Source organism: Penicillium nucicola (genome assembly GCF_028828085.1).
Source record: "Penicillium nucicola strain IBT 29836 chromosome Unknown utg000005l, whole genome shotgun sequence".
NCBI classification, from domain to species: Eukaryota; Fungi; Ascomycota; class Eurotiomycetes; order Eurotiales; family Aspergillaceae; genus Penicillium; species Penicillium nucicola.
Window position 1 is genome coordinate 870,140 of NW_026643129.1, and position 16,944 is coordinate 887,083.

At 48.0% G+C, this 16,944-nt stretch overlaps 9 protein-coding genes across 9 annotated transcripts; 1 reads left to right on the top strand and 8 right to left on the bottom strand.

The window, feature by feature from the left end:
* Positions 1 to 109: 109 nt before the first annotated feature.
* On the bottom strand, positions 110 to 1,438 carry N7511_005415 (phosphatase PAP2 family protein; the record flags this gene model as incomplete). Its single annotated transcript, XM_057127792.1, has 3 exons — positions 110 to 672; positions 755 to 1,287; positions 1,350 to 1,438. The coding sequence occupies 3 exons, from the start codon at positions 1,436 to 1,438 to the stop codon at positions 110 to 112; spliced, it is 1,185 nt and encodes a 394-aa protein (XP_056984309.1).
* A 1,653-nt stretch (positions 1,439 to 3,091) lies between these two features.
* Positions 3,092 to 4,187, bottom strand: N7511_005416 (putative plasma membrane ammonium transporter (Ato3); the record flags this gene model as incomplete). Its single annotated transcript, XM_057127793.1, has 5 exons — positions 3,092 to 3,256; positions 3,322 to 3,497; positions 3,568 to 3,687; positions 3,752 to 3,852; positions 3,916 to 4,187. The coding sequence occupies 5 exons, from the start codon at positions 4,185 to 4,187 to the stop codon at positions 3,092 to 3,094; spliced, it is 834 nt and encodes a 277-aa protein (XP_056984310.1).
* Positions 4,188 to 5,257: 1,070 nt separating this feature from the next.
* On the bottom strand, positions 5,258 to 5,968 carry N7511_005417 (uncharacterized protein; the record flags this gene model as incomplete). Its single annotated transcript, XM_057127794.1, has 1 exon — positions 5,258 to 5,968. The coding sequence occupies one exon, from the start codon at positions 5,966 to 5,968 to the stop codon at positions 5,258 to 5,260; it is 711 nt and encodes a 236-aa protein (XP_056984311.1).
* Positions 5,969 to 6,269: 301 nt separating this feature from the next.
* On the bottom strand, positions 6,270 to 7,893 carry N7511_005418 (putative MFS alpha-glucoside transporter; the record flags this gene model as incomplete). Its single annotated transcript, XM_057127795.1, has 2 exons — positions 6,270 to 7,682; positions 7,729 to 7,893. 2 exons carry the CDS (start codon positions 7,891 to 7,893, stop codon positions 6,270 to 6,272), a joined length of 1,578 nt encoding a protein of 525 aa, XP_056984312.1.
* Positions 7,894 to 8,445: 552 nt separating this feature from the next.
* On the bottom strand, positions 8,446 to 8,835 carry N7511_005419 (uncharacterized protein; the record flags this gene model as incomplete). Its single annotated transcript, XM_057127796.1, has 1 exon — positions 8,446 to 8,835. The coding sequence occupies one exon, from the start codon at positions 8,833 to 8,835 to the stop codon at positions 8,446 to 8,448; it is 390 nt and encodes a 129-aa protein (XP_056984313.1).
* A 494-nt stretch (positions 8,836 to 9,329) lies between these two features.
* Positions 9,330 to 11,369, bottom strand: N7511_005420 (flavin monoamine oxidase family protein; the record flags this gene model as incomplete). Its single annotated transcript, XM_057127797.1, has 1 exon — positions 9,330 to 11,369. The coding sequence occupies one exon, from the start codon at positions 11,367 to 11,369 to the stop codon at positions 9,330 to 9,332; it is 2,040 nt and encodes a 679-aa protein (XP_056984314.1).
* Positions 11,370 to 12,645: 1,276 nt separating this feature from the next.
* Positions 12,646 to 13,567, bottom strand: N7511_005421 (uncharacterized protein; the record flags this gene model as incomplete). The annotated part of the gene is made up of 5 exons (XM_057127798.1): positions 12,646 to 12,725; positions 12,790 to 12,955; positions 13,019 to 13,046; positions 13,129 to 13,402; positions 13,447 to 13,567. The coding sequence occupies 5 exons, from the start codon at positions 13,565 to 13,567 to the stop codon at positions 12,646 to 12,648; spliced, it is 669 nt and encodes a 222-aa protein (XP_056984315.1).
* Positions 13,568 to 13,573: 6 nt separating this feature from the next.
* Positions 13,574 to 13,967, bottom strand: N7511_005422 (uncharacterized protein; the record flags this gene model as incomplete). Its single annotated transcript, XM_057127799.1, has 2 exons — positions 13,574 to 13,655; positions 13,723 to 13,967. The coding sequence occupies 2 exons, from the start codon at positions 13,965 to 13,967 to the stop codon at positions 13,574 to 13,576; spliced, it is 327 nt and encodes a 108-aa protein (XP_056984316.1).
* Positions 13,968 to 15,137: 1,170 nt separating this feature from the next.
* N7511_005423 (uncharacterized protein) lies at positions 15,138 to 16,136 on the top strand (the record flags this gene model as incomplete). Its single annotated transcript, XM_057127800.1, has 1 exon — positions 15,138 to 16,136. The coding sequence occupies one exon, from the start codon at positions 15,138 to 15,140 to the stop codon at positions 16,134 to 16,136; it is 999 nt and encodes a 332-aa protein (XP_056984317.1).
* Between the last annotated feature and the right edge of the window lie 808 nt (positions 16,137 to 16,944).

Here is a 16,944-nt window from a genome sequence, read left to right on the forward strand (position 1 = left end):
ATAATGAGGTTGTCTTTTATTATGATCTATAGATATGTTTGTTGTATGGATATAGGGCGCAGCGAGGCACATGTCATGACCTCCCTCTGTTTCACAATCATTCCTCGTCTCACTCATCCAGCCTGGCACCGTTGCCAGAGCTGCTACCCGCTTTGGCATGGCCTTCCAATGGCGCATCTCGACCTCGAGGCGCCATCTCGATATCAGTGCCGAGACCATTACTATGACCGTTGGCGTGCGTGCCCACGCCCATGTCGTGTGTATACGACCAGCTATCAGTTCCAAGAGAACTAGGGAACCCAATCCCACGCAGGAAAGCCCTCCTGCGACTGCGCGCACCCCAGGCCCAGCCCGCGCCGCGGCGAATTGGCAAATGATACATGTTGAACCCAACATAGGCAAAGAATATGCCAAGAGCGGAACCGAACAGGATATCAAAGCCATGATGCCGATAATTGAACCAGCGCGATCCAGCAATGAAGGCCGCCGTCGCCGTCGGGAAGAACGCAATCAACATCAGATAAACAGGCGGTGCGGCGCCCCGTCTCCGAACAGAAGCTGCCTCATCCGCAAAGGTCTGATCCTCAACTGGATAATGCGGCAAATAAGGGAATCCCACCGAGAACTTGGAACACAGCCAAAGGGTCAGATAAAGCAGTCCCGAGAAGGCAACTAGAAACAAAGATCAGCACCAATCCAAAGCCACCCATCTTAGAGAACAAAAACAAGATAGCAGAAAGAAACAAGTACCCACATGAAGAATGCCCACTAGGAAAACTAGCAAACCCATCAATCCTCAAACTATCCGACTGATCGCGACAAATCTCCCAAGAAACAAGCACCGGCGCCCCATCAACCCTACCCCCGAGCCCGCCAACCGTAAACCGATCCACAGCCGACAAATCCGGATCACAGCGCGCAATCAGATCAGGCCTCGGCTTCCCAATGAGGACCTTCAGCCCCTGCGTCGCGCACCACGCACTCGCCAGCGCCAGCGCCAGCCCCATCCACCCGACATTCCATTCCCAGATCTTGCGCCGGATGACGTGCGCGGCTGGCAGTCTAGGCTTGGGGTGGGTGGTTGATGGAGCAGTTACGCTGCCGGGTACGATGAGCGCGCTGATTAAGAAGATTAGGGCTGCTGGCGCGAGGAGGCCGACTAGGATGAGGGTTGCTGTTGTTACTGTTTCTGGGCTTTCCGGATAGGAGATTGTTGGGTCGGTGAGGCTGAAGGGGTGCTGGTTTGGGTGTTGTTTGTAGAAGCCGTAGCCTATTAGGGCGATGCCGCTGCGGGATTGTTAGTTTGGTAAGAGTTGAATGGGGGGATGGGTTGTTGGAGTGGTGTTTACATTATGAATATCCAGTCGAGTATGTAGGAGAGGAAGAGGAGTTTGGAGAGGGATGAGATTGTTGTTAGGGAGTCTTTTAGTAGGGCCATTGTTGGGGAAGATGAGCCATGAGGAGGAGGGGAGGAAGAGGAAGAGTGTACTGGATAAAGAAAGGGAGGAATGACGATTGCCTAGACTTGAGCTGTGGCGGAGCGCATAACTCAAAGCCAATCCCTGCGTCTGCGATCTACTGATCTTTACCCCGGATTGGATTGACTTTAGGCAGCTTTATTACGGAGATAAGGCCATCCATATCCATAAATTTAGCTCGGAATTGGGCGTTCATGTCTTGCGTATCTATAATTATAGACCAAGCTGATCCAACATGACTGTTTTCTCTAATGGTCACTGTGGCGCCAGTTCCAGATCTACTATTCGCCTGAGCTATGAAAAACATCATGTCCCAATTTCTTTAGAGAACATGTGGCAAGGTGCCCATCGTTCACAATGTCGCTTTCAATTTGTTGCAGCTTACCTCAGCCCAATCAGCAAGAGCATACATATCTACTAGAAACATAGCAACGACTTGTCACTAGTAGTCCAGAATTGACAGGCAACCACATAAGTCAAGCATATCATACATGAATGGTTGCAGCAGCCCTGCAACGTTATCTATGTCAATATGAAATTAGCGTCAAGAATAACAGAGGTTACAAGTCAGCTGGATATTTATTTGCAGGAACTAGGCGGATTTCCAAATTTGGACATGAAGTATGTGCTCATCCCTGGGACATGTACGGTTGATTCGAGGCCATTTGATTGGCAGTCTTTTGAATTTGTTGCTTGAACAAGGCTTGTTGAGGCTTGTTTTCTAAGAACGTCGCCAAGGTAGGCGCGGATAATGCAACAGTGCCTGTTCTCATTCAAAACCTTGGAAGAGAACAGTGAGAATTAGGTACTCCATGACTCTCCATTTAATAAGTCCACAACTACCACAGGTAAAGAACAACCTTTCCATTTCGCCAAGGTCAGCTCATGTCAGATCTATGGTCGGACACGCCCCGCAACAATTCCTATTCGTGAATGCGCCAATGTTCACAAGTAGATCCAGGTCGAGTTCAGCAGCCGTGATAGTTTCCAAGTGAGCACGTGCTGCTTTTCCCAAGATATAGCGCTTAGATGAAGTAACAGCGCGTCGAATCTTACGCATGAAGTCCGATCATGTGTTTGTTAAATTCAACGTTAAGTTATAGTGAGCTTTCAAGAGTGCAATCTGCCCCGCCACCACTTCACATTGTACCCCCCGAGCTGGCCTATTCAATAAATAGGAGGACAATCTGAATGTGATATATGAATGTGATATCTGAGCTGGATAAGACTGAAGTTTCGCGTGCTTGTTGAACAAGCCGGGATTTGAGTTTCCGGGGTCCGCGTGTTGCTATCTATCTTGTACTGCATACACGCGTGAGAAGTAGGGGATTCTTCCTTGTCTGTGCGTATCACTCTACTATAAAAATGCGTATTCGCATTGAGTGTGCTTACGTATGGATGATCTCACGTCAGCTTGCATGAAGTCCACGGGTAACTACTGACATTTGGTTTCGTGGGGTCGGTAAGATCATTCTACGAGTTCGTGCACTTACTCACAAACAGCAGCGAGAATCTAATATACAGTAGAGCTATAGCTTCATCTTGTGCCTGAGCATACTGGCATTTTCCAAGAATAGTTGGATCGAAAGACAGGACTCTACAATAACAGAAAACTAACCCTCAACCTCCTGCCTCCTTGCCTTCTGACTCCTCCCCAGAATAACCGTGCTAAGATCCCCGACAGGCAAAGCAATAGGGAAGTCGACCGCATCAAGAATTTGCGCAATGAAGATATGCCAAATCGGTATGCACAGCGCGAAGTTGAATGCTCCCGCCGCCTATAGATACCAATGTAAGCATATAAATACAACTGATGCGCATGCGATGAAAGAATCAACCGTACCTTTTGTAATTTTGCCGCGAGTACCAGATTACCCAGAGCCAGCTGGAAGTATGTACCCGCAAACAGACCAAATGTAATGACGAGCAGGAACAGCGCCAGGAATAAGCAGATATTTGTTCGGAGGGAGCAGATGACGTAGACGGATGTGAGGATTGCGAGGGTTACGTAGTAGAAGCCTGTGTTATTGATTTCGGTTAGCTGGATCCTGTCGGCTGTGGAATGACTTGTAGATTGGACATGACGTACCGACAGTTGCATTATACTCTGGTGTTTGCATTCCTTCGAGCGAATTGCCGGTGGGGGAGTAGTTGGTTCCGACAGCGAAGAATGGCATCATGGATGTACCCTGTACTAGCCAGAACGTGCCTGTAGTGATGGTGGGTTAGCGGATTGGTTATGGATATATGGAAGGATTGGTTGTTGCGCATACCGTATGTGAAGAAGAGCGCACACGAGAATGTATTGCCGAGAATCCATTCACCAACTGCTCCAAATATCTGGACCATTGCACCGAAGAAGATGTAAACTGGTCTGAGAGTAGAGTATACTGGGTAAGCACTTGTCAATTATCTGGTCAATCATTATTGCGCTTACAAAATTGCACCGCCGTTTCCACCTGCGCCTCGCCAGCCCATAGTGAGCATTGCAGTGGGTGTCGCAGCCAGCAAGAAACCCATCAATGAGATCGGCGTGGGGTTACCAAATGTTGAACGCAACTTGCCGGCATTTGGCGTCTTCGGGCTCAGGTACAGCTTTTCGAATGCATCGCGTGGAATTGGTAGTAAAACGCTGTCGGCGGTCTGGTAGCGTCGAAGGACTTCTGCCGTTGTTGTGTCGTGTTTATCGCTGATGTTGTCGTCTGACATTTTGAGAGAATATGCAAGAGTTGAATTGAAAAGGTCAATTGAGATCCTGCAGTGAAGAAAAGACGAGAAAGAGAATCCACTCTAGACATAACCCCCATAGATCCACCGTCCTCTTTATACTCTCCCACCATCTTTTCTCCCTGTTTCCAACCCCAGAATCCACATCCCCGGAATTCCCCCACCAAGCCAAGAAGGTAAATTCGCACTGCTAGAATAACCGGGCAGGGATCGTCAATTGAGACATCTCATTCGCAGAAATGTTCCACGTTGAGCGACTGGTGGGGAGTGGACCCCGAGCCGCGCCCAAGTTCTTCCCCGCAAAATGAGAGCCGAGGGATTTCGGTGCTGGAGTGTCGGCTGTCTGTCTGAACGACTGCCCCCTTTGCTTGATAACTGGTCCGTTTCCCTCTCAAGACTCGCCCAGACTTTCCATTACTACCATGGCGCACGCCAAAAGTGTATTTTGCGAAGCTTTCTTGCTCCAAGACATCTTGGCCTCTGCTGATTGGATGGCATGTCGATTACTACCCGGTTGAAATGAATGTTGGTGCGGAATCATATCCGCTGGGATTGGTTGGCGTCCGTCCAGAGGGTGGCGGGTTGCGAGGAGAGTTGGGGAGGTGGAACTGCGGGTCGTGTATGACGCCAATGATGGGCAGTGAATGATCATCGAAGGACTGTTTCAGGTCTTCCTTCGCACTGTATCGCCTTGATTTGGCATCAGGGGCAATCTAGAGCCACGGAGTTGCTCCGTTGTCTGGCCCTGCTGTCAAAGCGTCGTCTTTAGCCGATCTGATACAGTAGTTTGGGCATCGGAAGATTGCAGCCCTGCCTTGGCAGTGAATAGTTGTGCAAATTACACAATAATGTTGTGTAGCTTTGGGGATGTACATGTAGTGGGATGTAGTGCGGAACCCTGACAGGCTTGGATCTAGACGTTCTTGAATCTCTTCTCACTACGGATGACAACTTGAGCTTTTCTATGATCTCACTGTTAATTTGAAGGAATATACCATCAACTGGACAAATCCATGAACAACCGCAAAATACAGAAACTCGATCTATTGTACTCACATCCGCCCAATGACAGCAGGCAGATCCTTCATATTCTCCAAAAAGAAATCAAACTCAGACCTGACCTTCTCCATGTCCTCATCAACATCATCAGTCCACCGATGAACATAAACAGTCCGCAACCCAACCTTCTGCGCACCCCGCAAGTCATAAGCATGAGCCGCAACCAACACCACCTCCTCCGGCTCCAACTTCACAAACTGCAAAGCCTTCTCATACGCCTCTGGACTAGGCTTATAAACCCCGAGCAACTGACTAGAAAACAGCATATTGAAACCCAGCCCGGACGAACGCGTAAGGTCAAGCTGAAGACGGGTCGTCCCGTTAGCATGAACAAAGACCTCTAGATTGAGATCGTGGCGGAGACTGTTAATTGCCGTTGCGACTTCTGGCCATGCGGGCTGGGAATGCCATGCCTGGACCAATGACGCTTTTGTTTCGGTGTCGATGTGGGGTCGGGAGGTGGGAGACTGGCTGAGGGTTACTTCGAGGGTGCGGGCTAGGGTGTCGTCGATATCTTCGGGGTGAAGGCCCTGTACGAAACGGTTGTTGTTTTCGAGGAAGTATTGTCTGCGCCATTCGAGGGCGAGCTTGGAGGCTTCTTCCTGTGGGATGGTTGAGGGTAAAGCTTGGACTACGCTGGTGTGCCAGTCAAGGCAGGTCCCCATGAAGTCGAAGAACACGGCTTTGATCTTTGGTTGGGTCATGTTGGGCTGTTTGCTATACTTTGGAGACGGTTAGCTTCACTGCAGAACCGGACTCAGTGTCATCTATATAAGCTCACGGTCGGCGAAAGTATAATTAGCGCCAAAGCTTACATATCTCTGCTTAGAAATCAGCATTCGTGATCTGACCCTGAGGATGACTTTTCCGTGAATTGCTGTGAAGAAACCCATTTGCGATTTCAAGATCTAGCACATGTATAGCAGATTCGGTTTCTAAATGGTCGTTTGTGGAAGTCTAACGTCCGTGTCGTCTATGGGAACATAAACTTATATCGAGAGCCGTTCACTCCAAACGTCTTCCAGCAACATCAATATCGACCTTGAAATCCTTAAACCTTCGGCTGGGAATCTTGCGCTCAAACAGGATATCCAGCTCCTCAAATGTCCGTCCTTTAGTCTCCGGCATACAAAAGAAACAGTAGATGACACAAAGCACGCTAAGACCCGAAAACAAGAATCCAATCTTGCCACGCCAATTGCCTTGGTCCTCATTCATGGCATACGGAATAACAACCGCAAATACAACCGACCAGGCAAAGGTAGTAACAGTGGAAAGCGCAATAGTAAGACCACGAAGCTTGGCAGATGACACTTCAGCAAGTAGCACATAACAAAAAGGCCCTAAACTGAGGTCATACACAAAGGTGCAGACCAGCATAAGACCACATTGTGCCCAAGTGGTAGATGTCTGCCGCGGGACGACATCGACAATGCCAATGATAAGTAACACGATTGCTAGAGCCGAGCAGCCGAAGAGATACATGGTTCTGCGGCCAACATAAGAAAGCAAAAACCAGGATATGCATGTTCCCAACAGACCGAGCGCCGTCAGACCAATATTCATCGAGAAAGCACTCGACGCATCCAACCCGGCCAGCTCCATGAAGTGAACAGCATAGCTAAGAAAGAACACATTGCCAGTAAAAGACTGCATGTCATACGCCATCACGCAGATCATCAAGCGGCGGAAATTCGTTCCCCGGAAGCAGTCGAGATAACTAGGTCTCTCTCCATCGAGATTTTTCTCCAGACGGAGAGTCTCGCGGATATGCGCCAGCTGTTTCGTGGTATCGACAGCAGACGTGCCCAGACGGCGCAGAGACCTGATGGCATCTTCGTGGCGGCCCTTCCGGCATAGCCAATAAGGCGGATCAGGACAGAAGGCTACTAGAAGCAGCATAATGCACGGAAGAGCCCACTGAGCCGCTATAGGGATCTTATACGACCATTTCGTGTCCATACTCTCCGTTCCCTTGAGAATGCCCGAGGCGATCAGAGACCCAATCGAGAAAGCCAGGTTGGTCATGGTGGCTGCGAACCCGCGCAGTACCAGCGGCGTGACTTCACCGACGTAGGCCGAGGCACAGATGGGGTAAAATGCAATGACGCATCCGTTGATCAGTTGGCCGGCGAATAATTGCGCCGGGGTGTTGCTGAAGAACTGGATGAAGATGAATGCGATGGATAGCACGCAGCAGCCGGCTGTCATGCGCCGCGGCCCAAATTGATCATAGGCAATGCCGGAACAGAGAGCGCCGATTATGGCGCCGATGTTGTTCGCGTAGTTAAAGGCTGATAGCCATTCTGCGGCAATGATGTATTTCCCGTTGTGGTTGTACCCGTATGTCTCCTTGAAGACGGGGAGACCTACTATACTGCGCACGATGCCTCCGTCAATGCCTTTAAGGATAGTTGCCTGAGAATGTTAGGAAAGAGATGGATTTTGTGTTGGATTGACAGACCAGGTTCATGAACAGTCCCCAGCCAATGGCGGGGTAGTACTTGCGCATAGCATCCCACCACCTGAGAGCATGTTCTTCTTTGGTGAATTGGAAAGACAGTTCGGCTTCCTCGACGGCATCTTCCGATATGGTTTGAACAACGGTATTCTGCTTCTCCGAGAACATCCCGTTCTTTCCAACTGCAGTCACAGTTTGAAAATGTCGAGCTTCTACGCGGCGGATTCCGAGAGAAAACTAGGAGACGTACATGCCAAGGCTTGGCAGTGGGTTCCAATCATAGCGGATTTATTATTCATTGTCATTGGGTCACGGCGGAGAATGCAGCAGAATGGATGGAGCGGGATGCTGGCTTGGAGTACCTTGGTGGTGAAAGTAGGGCACCGGAATAACCCGTGATATAGACATGTCCGGCCCCGGTACAGAAATGTCTAAATGAAGAATTGAGAAATAATCAGGCATTGAGGAGAAAACTTTGAGTTATTATTAACTACATCTTTTAAAATTTTGAATGTTTTAAAACAAGTAAAGATATACCTTGACTCTATAGCCAATTGCCAAAAAGTTACAAGTCGCAAATATGGCCATTCCGCATGGTTAATGGTATCTATGCTTTACGTCCAATGAACATACGTACTTGAATCAGGAAGAGAAAGAAAAATATGATAAAATTATTCTGTATAACCAACAGCAAGGCCCTCCCAATTAACTCAAATAGAATTAATCTTCGATAGTCACCGACAGTGCCGTCGCGGCCTCAGTACTAAAGATACGATCCCGGTCAAGACGAACCAAGCCATCTAAGATATCCTTGTACCGCAGCCAAGCATTGTGCGAAGCAAACCAACGAACCATCTTATCTGAAAGGTTAGCACCGTAAACAGGGAGAGACAGACAATCAAGACCATCATGATGCAAAGGGGACAACGTAATGATCGCCCTCCCGTCGCGGCAGGCCTGTTCCATGATTTGCATCAGACGAGTATCTGCCAGTTTCTTTTCCTCCGTGGTGAAAGTTACGCTAACCCAGCGGACGGCTCCTCGCCGACTGGACTGTTCCAGGAGAGGCTCGCCCGTGGGGCAAAAGATGAACATACTTGGGACTAACATTGTGTTCTCTGGGAAAGGGTCGGGCCTGGATAGAGGAGATCGTAAAGATATTTGATATCTTTGGGTGAAGTGGATGGTGAGGTGAATCGAAGACGGAGATTAGGGCTCCGAGGTATCTTGGACATTATATAGAGTATTGGACAGTGAGGCGTTACTAATGATTCTTTGCAGTTCTTTGTCTTTGAACAATGGCCTTTTGAATGGTTGATAGATCACTTGTTGGATGGGCGAAGGACAAAGCTATTACTGCCCTCTTTGTTTCACTCACCATTCTCGCTGCCAAACATAACTTGACAGTCAGTCTTGCTTTTCAACTGCAAATGCCCATTCGAAAGAGCCAAATTCAATTAAATGCGTCTTTGTACGTCTTTGTACAAACTGTCACGCTCCAAACTTACAAAAATGAAATACCAACTAGAACGATAGTGCTAATCGAATTTGTTTATTCGTGATGAGATCCCTCATCATTGTAAATAATCTGTATACTATCAACTTCAAAGCTTGATCCACCGACCCATCCAAGTCTCAACCACAAACTTTGCCTCATCAACTAAGCCCAAATCAAGCAGCAGTTGAGTAGTACCACGGACAGCAGAATCCAACGCAGAGAAAATCCAAGCATGGGTATAACTAGTATGTTCACCAATAAAAATGGTGTTAAACTCAGTCTGATAGTAAGCCGGCAAATACAGCTCCTGCTGACCAACAAGAGGATCAGCCCAAGCACCAGCCTGGTGTTGATCGAACTCCCAGCACTGGCGATCGTAGACTCCAGTAAACTGCTCTGCGGCAATTTCACCGTGGACTTTGACCATAGTGCGCTGGATGAGAGCAACATGTTCCTCCGGGCTGAGCGCGGCAGTGGACCGTGCCAGTGTGCCAGAGATATACGAGGCCAGGACTACACCTGGTCCGGTGCCATTCATGTTGTAGGATGGGTAGCAAATATTTCCGACGCCGGATACATCCACCGAGCCACATCCACCGAAGATGGGTTCGTCCAAGTGCTCCCAGAAGCGGGTCTTGTAGAGAAGGGCCATCTTACAGGCCGGGTCGTAGTTGAGGCTTGAAATAGCCCGGCTGAGGAGGGAGGAGTATCGCGGGAGTTCCCAAAGTCTGACCTTGCTGAAAGGCGCAGCCACGACGGCGTAGTCGTATTCCTTGCTTTCTGGGACCATTTGAAGGGGGTCGTCGCGCCAGGTAACGGCAATCTTTCCAGAGGTCTCGTTGTGAACTAGGCCTTGGATGGTGCGGTTCAGGGTCAGCTTGTCCTTGACGTGAGGGTAGAAGGCGCGTGGTAGCGACTCCAAGCCCTTATCGATAGTGCGCCACTTGGTGGCTGCGAAGTAGACGTCGTCGTAGAAGTCGCCCCAGATTGGGGAGTCGGTGGTGCCGGCAACATAGTCGGTGAGATTTGCATCGTAGCCCATTGCGTACCGCAGGTATCCGGCCTCGGACCAGTGGAACATGCCATCTTCAACGGCTTGCTTGTGAGCTTGGTACATGTTTGTCGCAATCTTGCGGATAGTCTCTCTGTCGTCGAGCGTGGTGTATTTTTCATAGTCGGATTCTGCCTCTGTGGCAGCCGTGGCGTTTTCCGATGCCGCAGTGTAAACAAGCGATGAGTTGGCAGCAACCTGGGCAGCACTGGGAATTTGTCCATTGGGTAGACGGTTACCACCAGAGGCAGCAGGGACGTTGGGGCTGCTCTGTACCCAGGGAATGAAGTTGACTGCAAGTTCTGGCTGTTTCTTGTTCATCTTGTTGAGAACATCAGCTAGTTGAAAGACCATGCGGTGGTCCATGATTTCAAGGGTCTCATTGGTGTCAGCATATGTGATGCTGACCGGGAAACGCATGGGACCCATTTCCTGGTATTGATATTGATCAGGCGTTGTGTTGTTAAGGTACTTGGTGCGGATGCGGCCGCCGACACGTTGAGACGATTCATAGATATGCCAGTTATGAATACCAACCGACTCTAGCAAGTGACTAGTCATCAAGCCTGACATTCCACCGCCCAGGATGGCGACAGAGTGGCTCTTTGCTTTGGATACAAATGCTTTGTTGTTCTTCTTTGACTTCATGTATGCAACTCCATCAAACCAAGGGCCCATGGCATCTGCCACGTCCGCAATGTTCTCTCGCTTCTTGATTGGCGACGATACCATAATGGGCGAGGAGCGGCCCATGAGCGTGGTTCCGGAGAAGGCATGTAGACAGAGTGAATGTGGTGCATCAGATGGCGTAGCCCAGACAAATCGCTCCGGGTGTGCTTCACGTTTCACGAACGTGCTTCCAATCTCATGATGACTGTGCATTGGGTCTTCGATTGTGCATTCTCCGTAGACGAGCTGCAGGTGGCCCTCAAATTGACTGTCCAAGAACTCAACATGGATGTTGTGCAAGGAATCAGCAGTTACATCCCCGAGACTATGGAACCGTATCACCTCAATGTCTCGTTGTACCACACCTGCGAGGCTTAGACCCGTGAGCCCTAGTCCCAGCAGGGTGTGCTGTAGGTAATTCTTCATGGCTCGAGGTGATGATGAGGCCGAGAGCAGGTATAGGATGAATACTTTGAACACTCGTGCCTTGGTTCGAATCAATGTGTCGTGCCTTTTATATCCTTGACGCTCTGGTCAGCGTCACAGTGTTTTCATATTGTCCTCTAAGCTTTTGGCTCGTGTCGTTATCTGCAAACAGATGCACGATCCAAATAACATGATAAGCTCCATTGAGCAATCTGCAATCCTACGATCTCCATCTCAGCATCAATTTGAATGATAAAGATTCCAGTAAGTAACGATCTTACGATTTTACGTAAATTGTTCAACAGAAGAGCATACGTCAGTCAAACCACGTCGGCCGAGGATCCGTTCAGCGTGTCGAAAGAAGCAACAGGATTCGTTCGATCAAGCTATCAAGCTTTGAGATGTCATGCAAGTTTCTTATCAAAGTAGGAACCTTGGAAGTTTCCAGCTATCAGCGGGACAAAGCGACGTTTGCTATCTAAAGCCGGGGTATATCCGGGGTCAACGGTCAATACTAGAACGCCGACGTTGAATTTTGGAGGATTTGGCAGAGCTCGCTTACCCATTGTAGACAGCGTATGCGGGGATACAGGCACAGATAACAACCAGCGAGTCCTGCTTGCGCTGCTTATCAGTGCGATGCAGGTCCATGCGGTGGAGGCGGAGACAGGCGGGTCGGCACTGGTGGCTTGGCTGGCTTGGCACGCCTTTTACACTGCTACGGAATTCGGCACAGCATCTCGGAGTAATCGGAGTGATCGGTGAGATAGGAACATTGTTTCGATACGTCGATCGTAATGGAAATGCGATAGATCAGCGCTGTCAAAGCCTCTGAGACATACAGCACTTAAAGAACCGAATTCCGAGGCCGGATATATCGGGTCAGATTCCGAAGTAGTCGAGATCAAATACTTGATTGAAGATTATTCGGGAAATGAACTTTAACTGAAGCTCTCACGTCCTCTAAAGCGTATGATATCCTTCAAAGTGAAAGACTTGGAGGACAAAAGCTACTTATATTGAACACTCTTTGTTTATTTCTACCATTGCCGGCCTACGATAGCTCTTTATATTTCATATTTATAGCAAAGTATTGTTTAGGAAGTCTCCTAACTATATAGACACTTAGCCGGTCTTTCTTTCTTGTATATTGAAACTGTTAGTATAAACCTCATAAGTTCTGACAAATCCACTCGTATTGTGCTAGTGCCTTAGTGGAACTTCGCATGCCTGGCTTCCACTGCAACATCTTCCTTATTAGGCGCAAAAACTTCGATTAGTCCTCTCCCTCAAGTTTACTTTCTCTCTCTTCCAGTGGGATCCGAGGTTGTAATGGGGTTTTAACACAAAAGTGACCTAAAAAACCAGGTAAAGTGAGCGGGTTTCGAATTTGACCAGACAAAAGAAGTAATGTTCCTACCTTCCTTGTGGAAGAACTTGTGGCTTGACTTCCCTTGGGCAAGCAGACTGAGTGGAGGGGGACCGAGGAGACTTATAATTTCGCTGAGATGAGCGCGACTTCGGCAAGTCTGAAATTCTGGGTCGTATCCAGTGAACAACGATTCGGTTTCAAATAGGTCCCAAATCTGTGATTGCAGTCTTAGATATACTTTTCAGTATCACCACCTGAGGCAAACGAATTTTCTTACCATACATCCCACATTCCATATATCGACACTATAAGTTCAGGGAGCTTCCAGAATCACCTCTGGAGCTCGATAGATATGAGGCTGGATGTCTTCGAAATGCTCTATGTCACCAAGCATAGCAGATCCGAAGTCGCATAAGACCGGGGCTCCCCATTCTATAGGCATCCTGAGTTCTCGGGACACATATTATCTTTCCATCTATTTCCCTCCTCGGTAAGGGAGCTTCAAGCTCCATTTCTTCAAAGTCAGTGAAGACTGAATCATCAGCAATTCCGAACATGATATTGTCAGCTTTGATATCTAACAGAATGATCGTGCCAATTGATATTATAAGTAAGTTAGATGACGGTAGGAAAGCACAAGTCTGCGTGTATGATTCGCATTCTGTAGTTACCGTAGCGGAGAGCGGTGCAAAAATGTCAACACACTCTCCCACAATGGGGGATGCACGAGACACCGATGTTTGTCTTGGGGACCATCGATATCAAATGAGTCAAGGAGTGATCGGACAGCGTTGCGACCTGAATGGAACTTCGACGCTCTCTCCATGCGTTGCTACATCTTAAGCTCGTCATCTGACTGCTGTCCCAAAGACGTGGAGTTAATGAATATTTTAAGCGTGACGTAACTACGACAACTGTGTACGAGTTTGATCTGTTTAAAATTGGCCATATCCTTAGATACTAGCACTAGATGAGTCTCACTTCATGTCCCGCGCAAGCCACGCAGTCGAACTAGCTCCAAATCCTAGCTTTCCTACGACCTGATACCGGTCTTGAAAGACTTGTCCTATTCGAGTAGGATGATACCGTGAAGCAATATAATCTGGGATGGTCTCTTCTTCGATCTGCTGACTCTTGTTCATCCGTGTAATTTTTGGATTAGAGAAATCAAGGGGTCTCCACGACCGTCTTAGCCGAGAGAAAGGCCGTAGCAGGGATGGAAGCATGGTCTGAGAGCATGGATGATAGGTGGTATACCTGATTTTTTTGAAGACAGAAAGAGATATTCAAGTTCTTCAACTTTGGATGTTGTTGGAGATAATGCAGATGTTAGATACAGATGCCAAATTCCATTATTGACGGAGGCTGATGTCCCCTTAGGCAAGTGACTGACTGCCCAGGAGGCTGCCCAGGTCCACGGGTGCTGGCACTTGCTTAGTAATAAGACACGATTCTTCCTGGGCAGTCCCAGGGTTTAGTTAACTTAGGTCAGTTACCAACTATGTTAACGTTAGGCCAAAAAGGTCATAGAGACAACTAGAATAGGTGTCTAATTACCAGTTCAGTAATTTATAAACCAGGCCCCAGAACTATACAGGGATAGCAACTCCAATTTAGGCTGAACGCATCTATGGATCCATCTACCAATGCTTTGTAGGTGCAGTTCAGACGAGTATTTGGGATCATCCGCAGCTCCGGTACGTGACGGATGGCAACAATAAACCGAAAAGTAGCGATCTATACTTGATTTATTTTGGGCGACATATGAACCAATGTAAGTATGTTAACCAATTCACAGGTTATTGAGGAGATCCAACGACGCTGTGGACGCCTAACCCTACCAATGAGCGCGTCTTGGACAATTCAATCAGGTAGGCGCTGGCCCCAATACTTATTACGGTCCAGCCGGGTGGGGGTCAGATCGGCTATTTCTAGACTGCTAATGGTTGGTTTGTTAGAAAAAACGTTTAACATCTATTGCTTACTGCGTAATTCTGTAGTCCCAAGGATACTGCTTTCTTCTCGTCTAGGAGTTACAGAGGAGAGGTTTACCTCTAGCTTACGTTAATCCCCTTTTCGACCACCGAGGCATACACGTCAATTAATAAGCTTGATTTAAATACCAGAGACCTACACAGCCCAACAAAGTCCTTGATCTTCCAACTGTTTCAAGCTGCACACAACTTGAATCCATCTAGTATATCTGCACACTATACAATTCGATGGCCACTAGCTGGTCCTCTGCCTATAAAACCGGTGGATACAACCAGGGCACCAAAGCCTCCAGGGCTCTTCATCCCTGTCAATATTTGCTTACTCATCGCACAATCTGGCGGGGTATTTGCCAGCGCATCAGCATCGATCGTAAACAGAATCTACGTTTTCGGCAGATCATCATGGATCCCGTCGGGCCGGTTCGACATGTCCCAAACGCCAACGTGGACCTGATCCGCGATTTGATTCCCGGCATGCGCTCTTGGCTACTGGGCAATACTTTAGGGGACCCAATTCACGGGGTCATCGAGCTCAAAGTGAATCATATGGATCAATCTACCGCCGAGCTCCGGAAGCTTGTTCATCCAGGAGTAAGTATACCACGCGCAATTCATTTCCGAGTCTCCCGAACTAAGAGAAAGCTAAAGTGCGCCGACTACGCTATCATGCGAACTACCAAGGAAACGGAAACCCCACATAACTTTGCCGGTGCTATCTACACGCCCCTGCTCGCCGAAGATACAAACAGTAAACCAATGATCGGCCCGCTTAAACTGGAGATTGCTCAGACTGTGTGGGTTGAGACGCCGACGATCATCAGTGCTGGTTTCGTGTTCCTCATTATAAAGCCCACCAGCTCTCTATCTCTAGACCATGGAGTAACCTTTGAACGGATGGCAAGACTTGAGGCCGAAAATGCGCGACTGCAACAGCAAATTGCTCTCTCTAAGGAGATCATGGAAACGTCAAAAATAAACTATATTTGCCCATCCCGCGACTGCTATGAAGGCTTCAACGACATGAAAGCATTGAAAAATCATTGGAAAAAGCGCGAGATAAAGAACGGCTACGAAGATCCTCATGTTAGGTTTCTGGAGCGGTCTAAAGATCATCCCGCTTTTTTCGCTGCCTACCAATATGGCTTAGAGTCTGATCTACCTGTAACGCGTGTCCCTCCTGATCACACTTGCTTTCGTCGCGACTTTGTCATCTCAGAAAGTAAAAGGGGCCAGTCGTTTGCTAGATGCGTATCTGCCACGAAGGGTAAGTGCTTGATTTTCTTCATATTTGACCGGTCTGAGTCGCGCTACTTAGGCCCAGAAAGATATAAATATAACTTGATGTCAAGGCCCATTTATAAGCTCATCATCTCCGAATTTGGTCTGCTCAGAACTGATTAGTCTCGCTAGATCCGCCAGATGTGCAAGGGCGACATGCATAATACAGAGGTCGCAAACTCTAGTTCTACTTCATTGTGTGTCATGGAACTGATTACATTGTAAGATGACATATCTTTGGTCAATATCTTGCTTGGATTGTGCTGCGAATGGGGGAGAGCGATGTGGAAAGCCGCAAACACAAACCAAATCACACAATATGATATGGCAACCTCAATCCGGTGAGGTTATAGAGATTTCTGTAGGTTAGGGGCTCAACGAATAAGTCAGGGTGATGTGGTGGAAGAAAATCCCTTAGGTGTGCCTAGGATCCCATTTCTAACAAGGCTGAAACTGGAAGTCCACATCCCAATTCTCTTTTGTATATTATCAGACTTTTTGGATCAATAAGTTAGCGATATTACTACTGCTCAATCATTCAAGATGAGCTCAGAATACCCTTGCTCGTTATTTAGCTAAATCATTGAATGCCAAAGATATTGATCGACAAAAGCTTCCGGATATTCTATGAAACAGGCGATCGAGGCGTTTGGTCGCTACGCTCGAAGTTGATACTGAGAGATTGGGGTGCTAGCCCTTTGTCCTTTGGGGAACTTGAAATATAAAAGAGAATTATGGTTCAATGATCCGGCTCAAGACGCTGAGGTGAAGCTTCGCTGCTGTTAAGATTGCAAAACCTGAGATGGTGACGAGGACACACTCATTTTGTTAGGTCTTGGTTAGGCTTGTGGTTACATCGATTGATAAGGTTCAGTTTGATCTAATACTTTGATTTCGATTGGAGCTAATAACTGCCCGCGTCGTACTAATC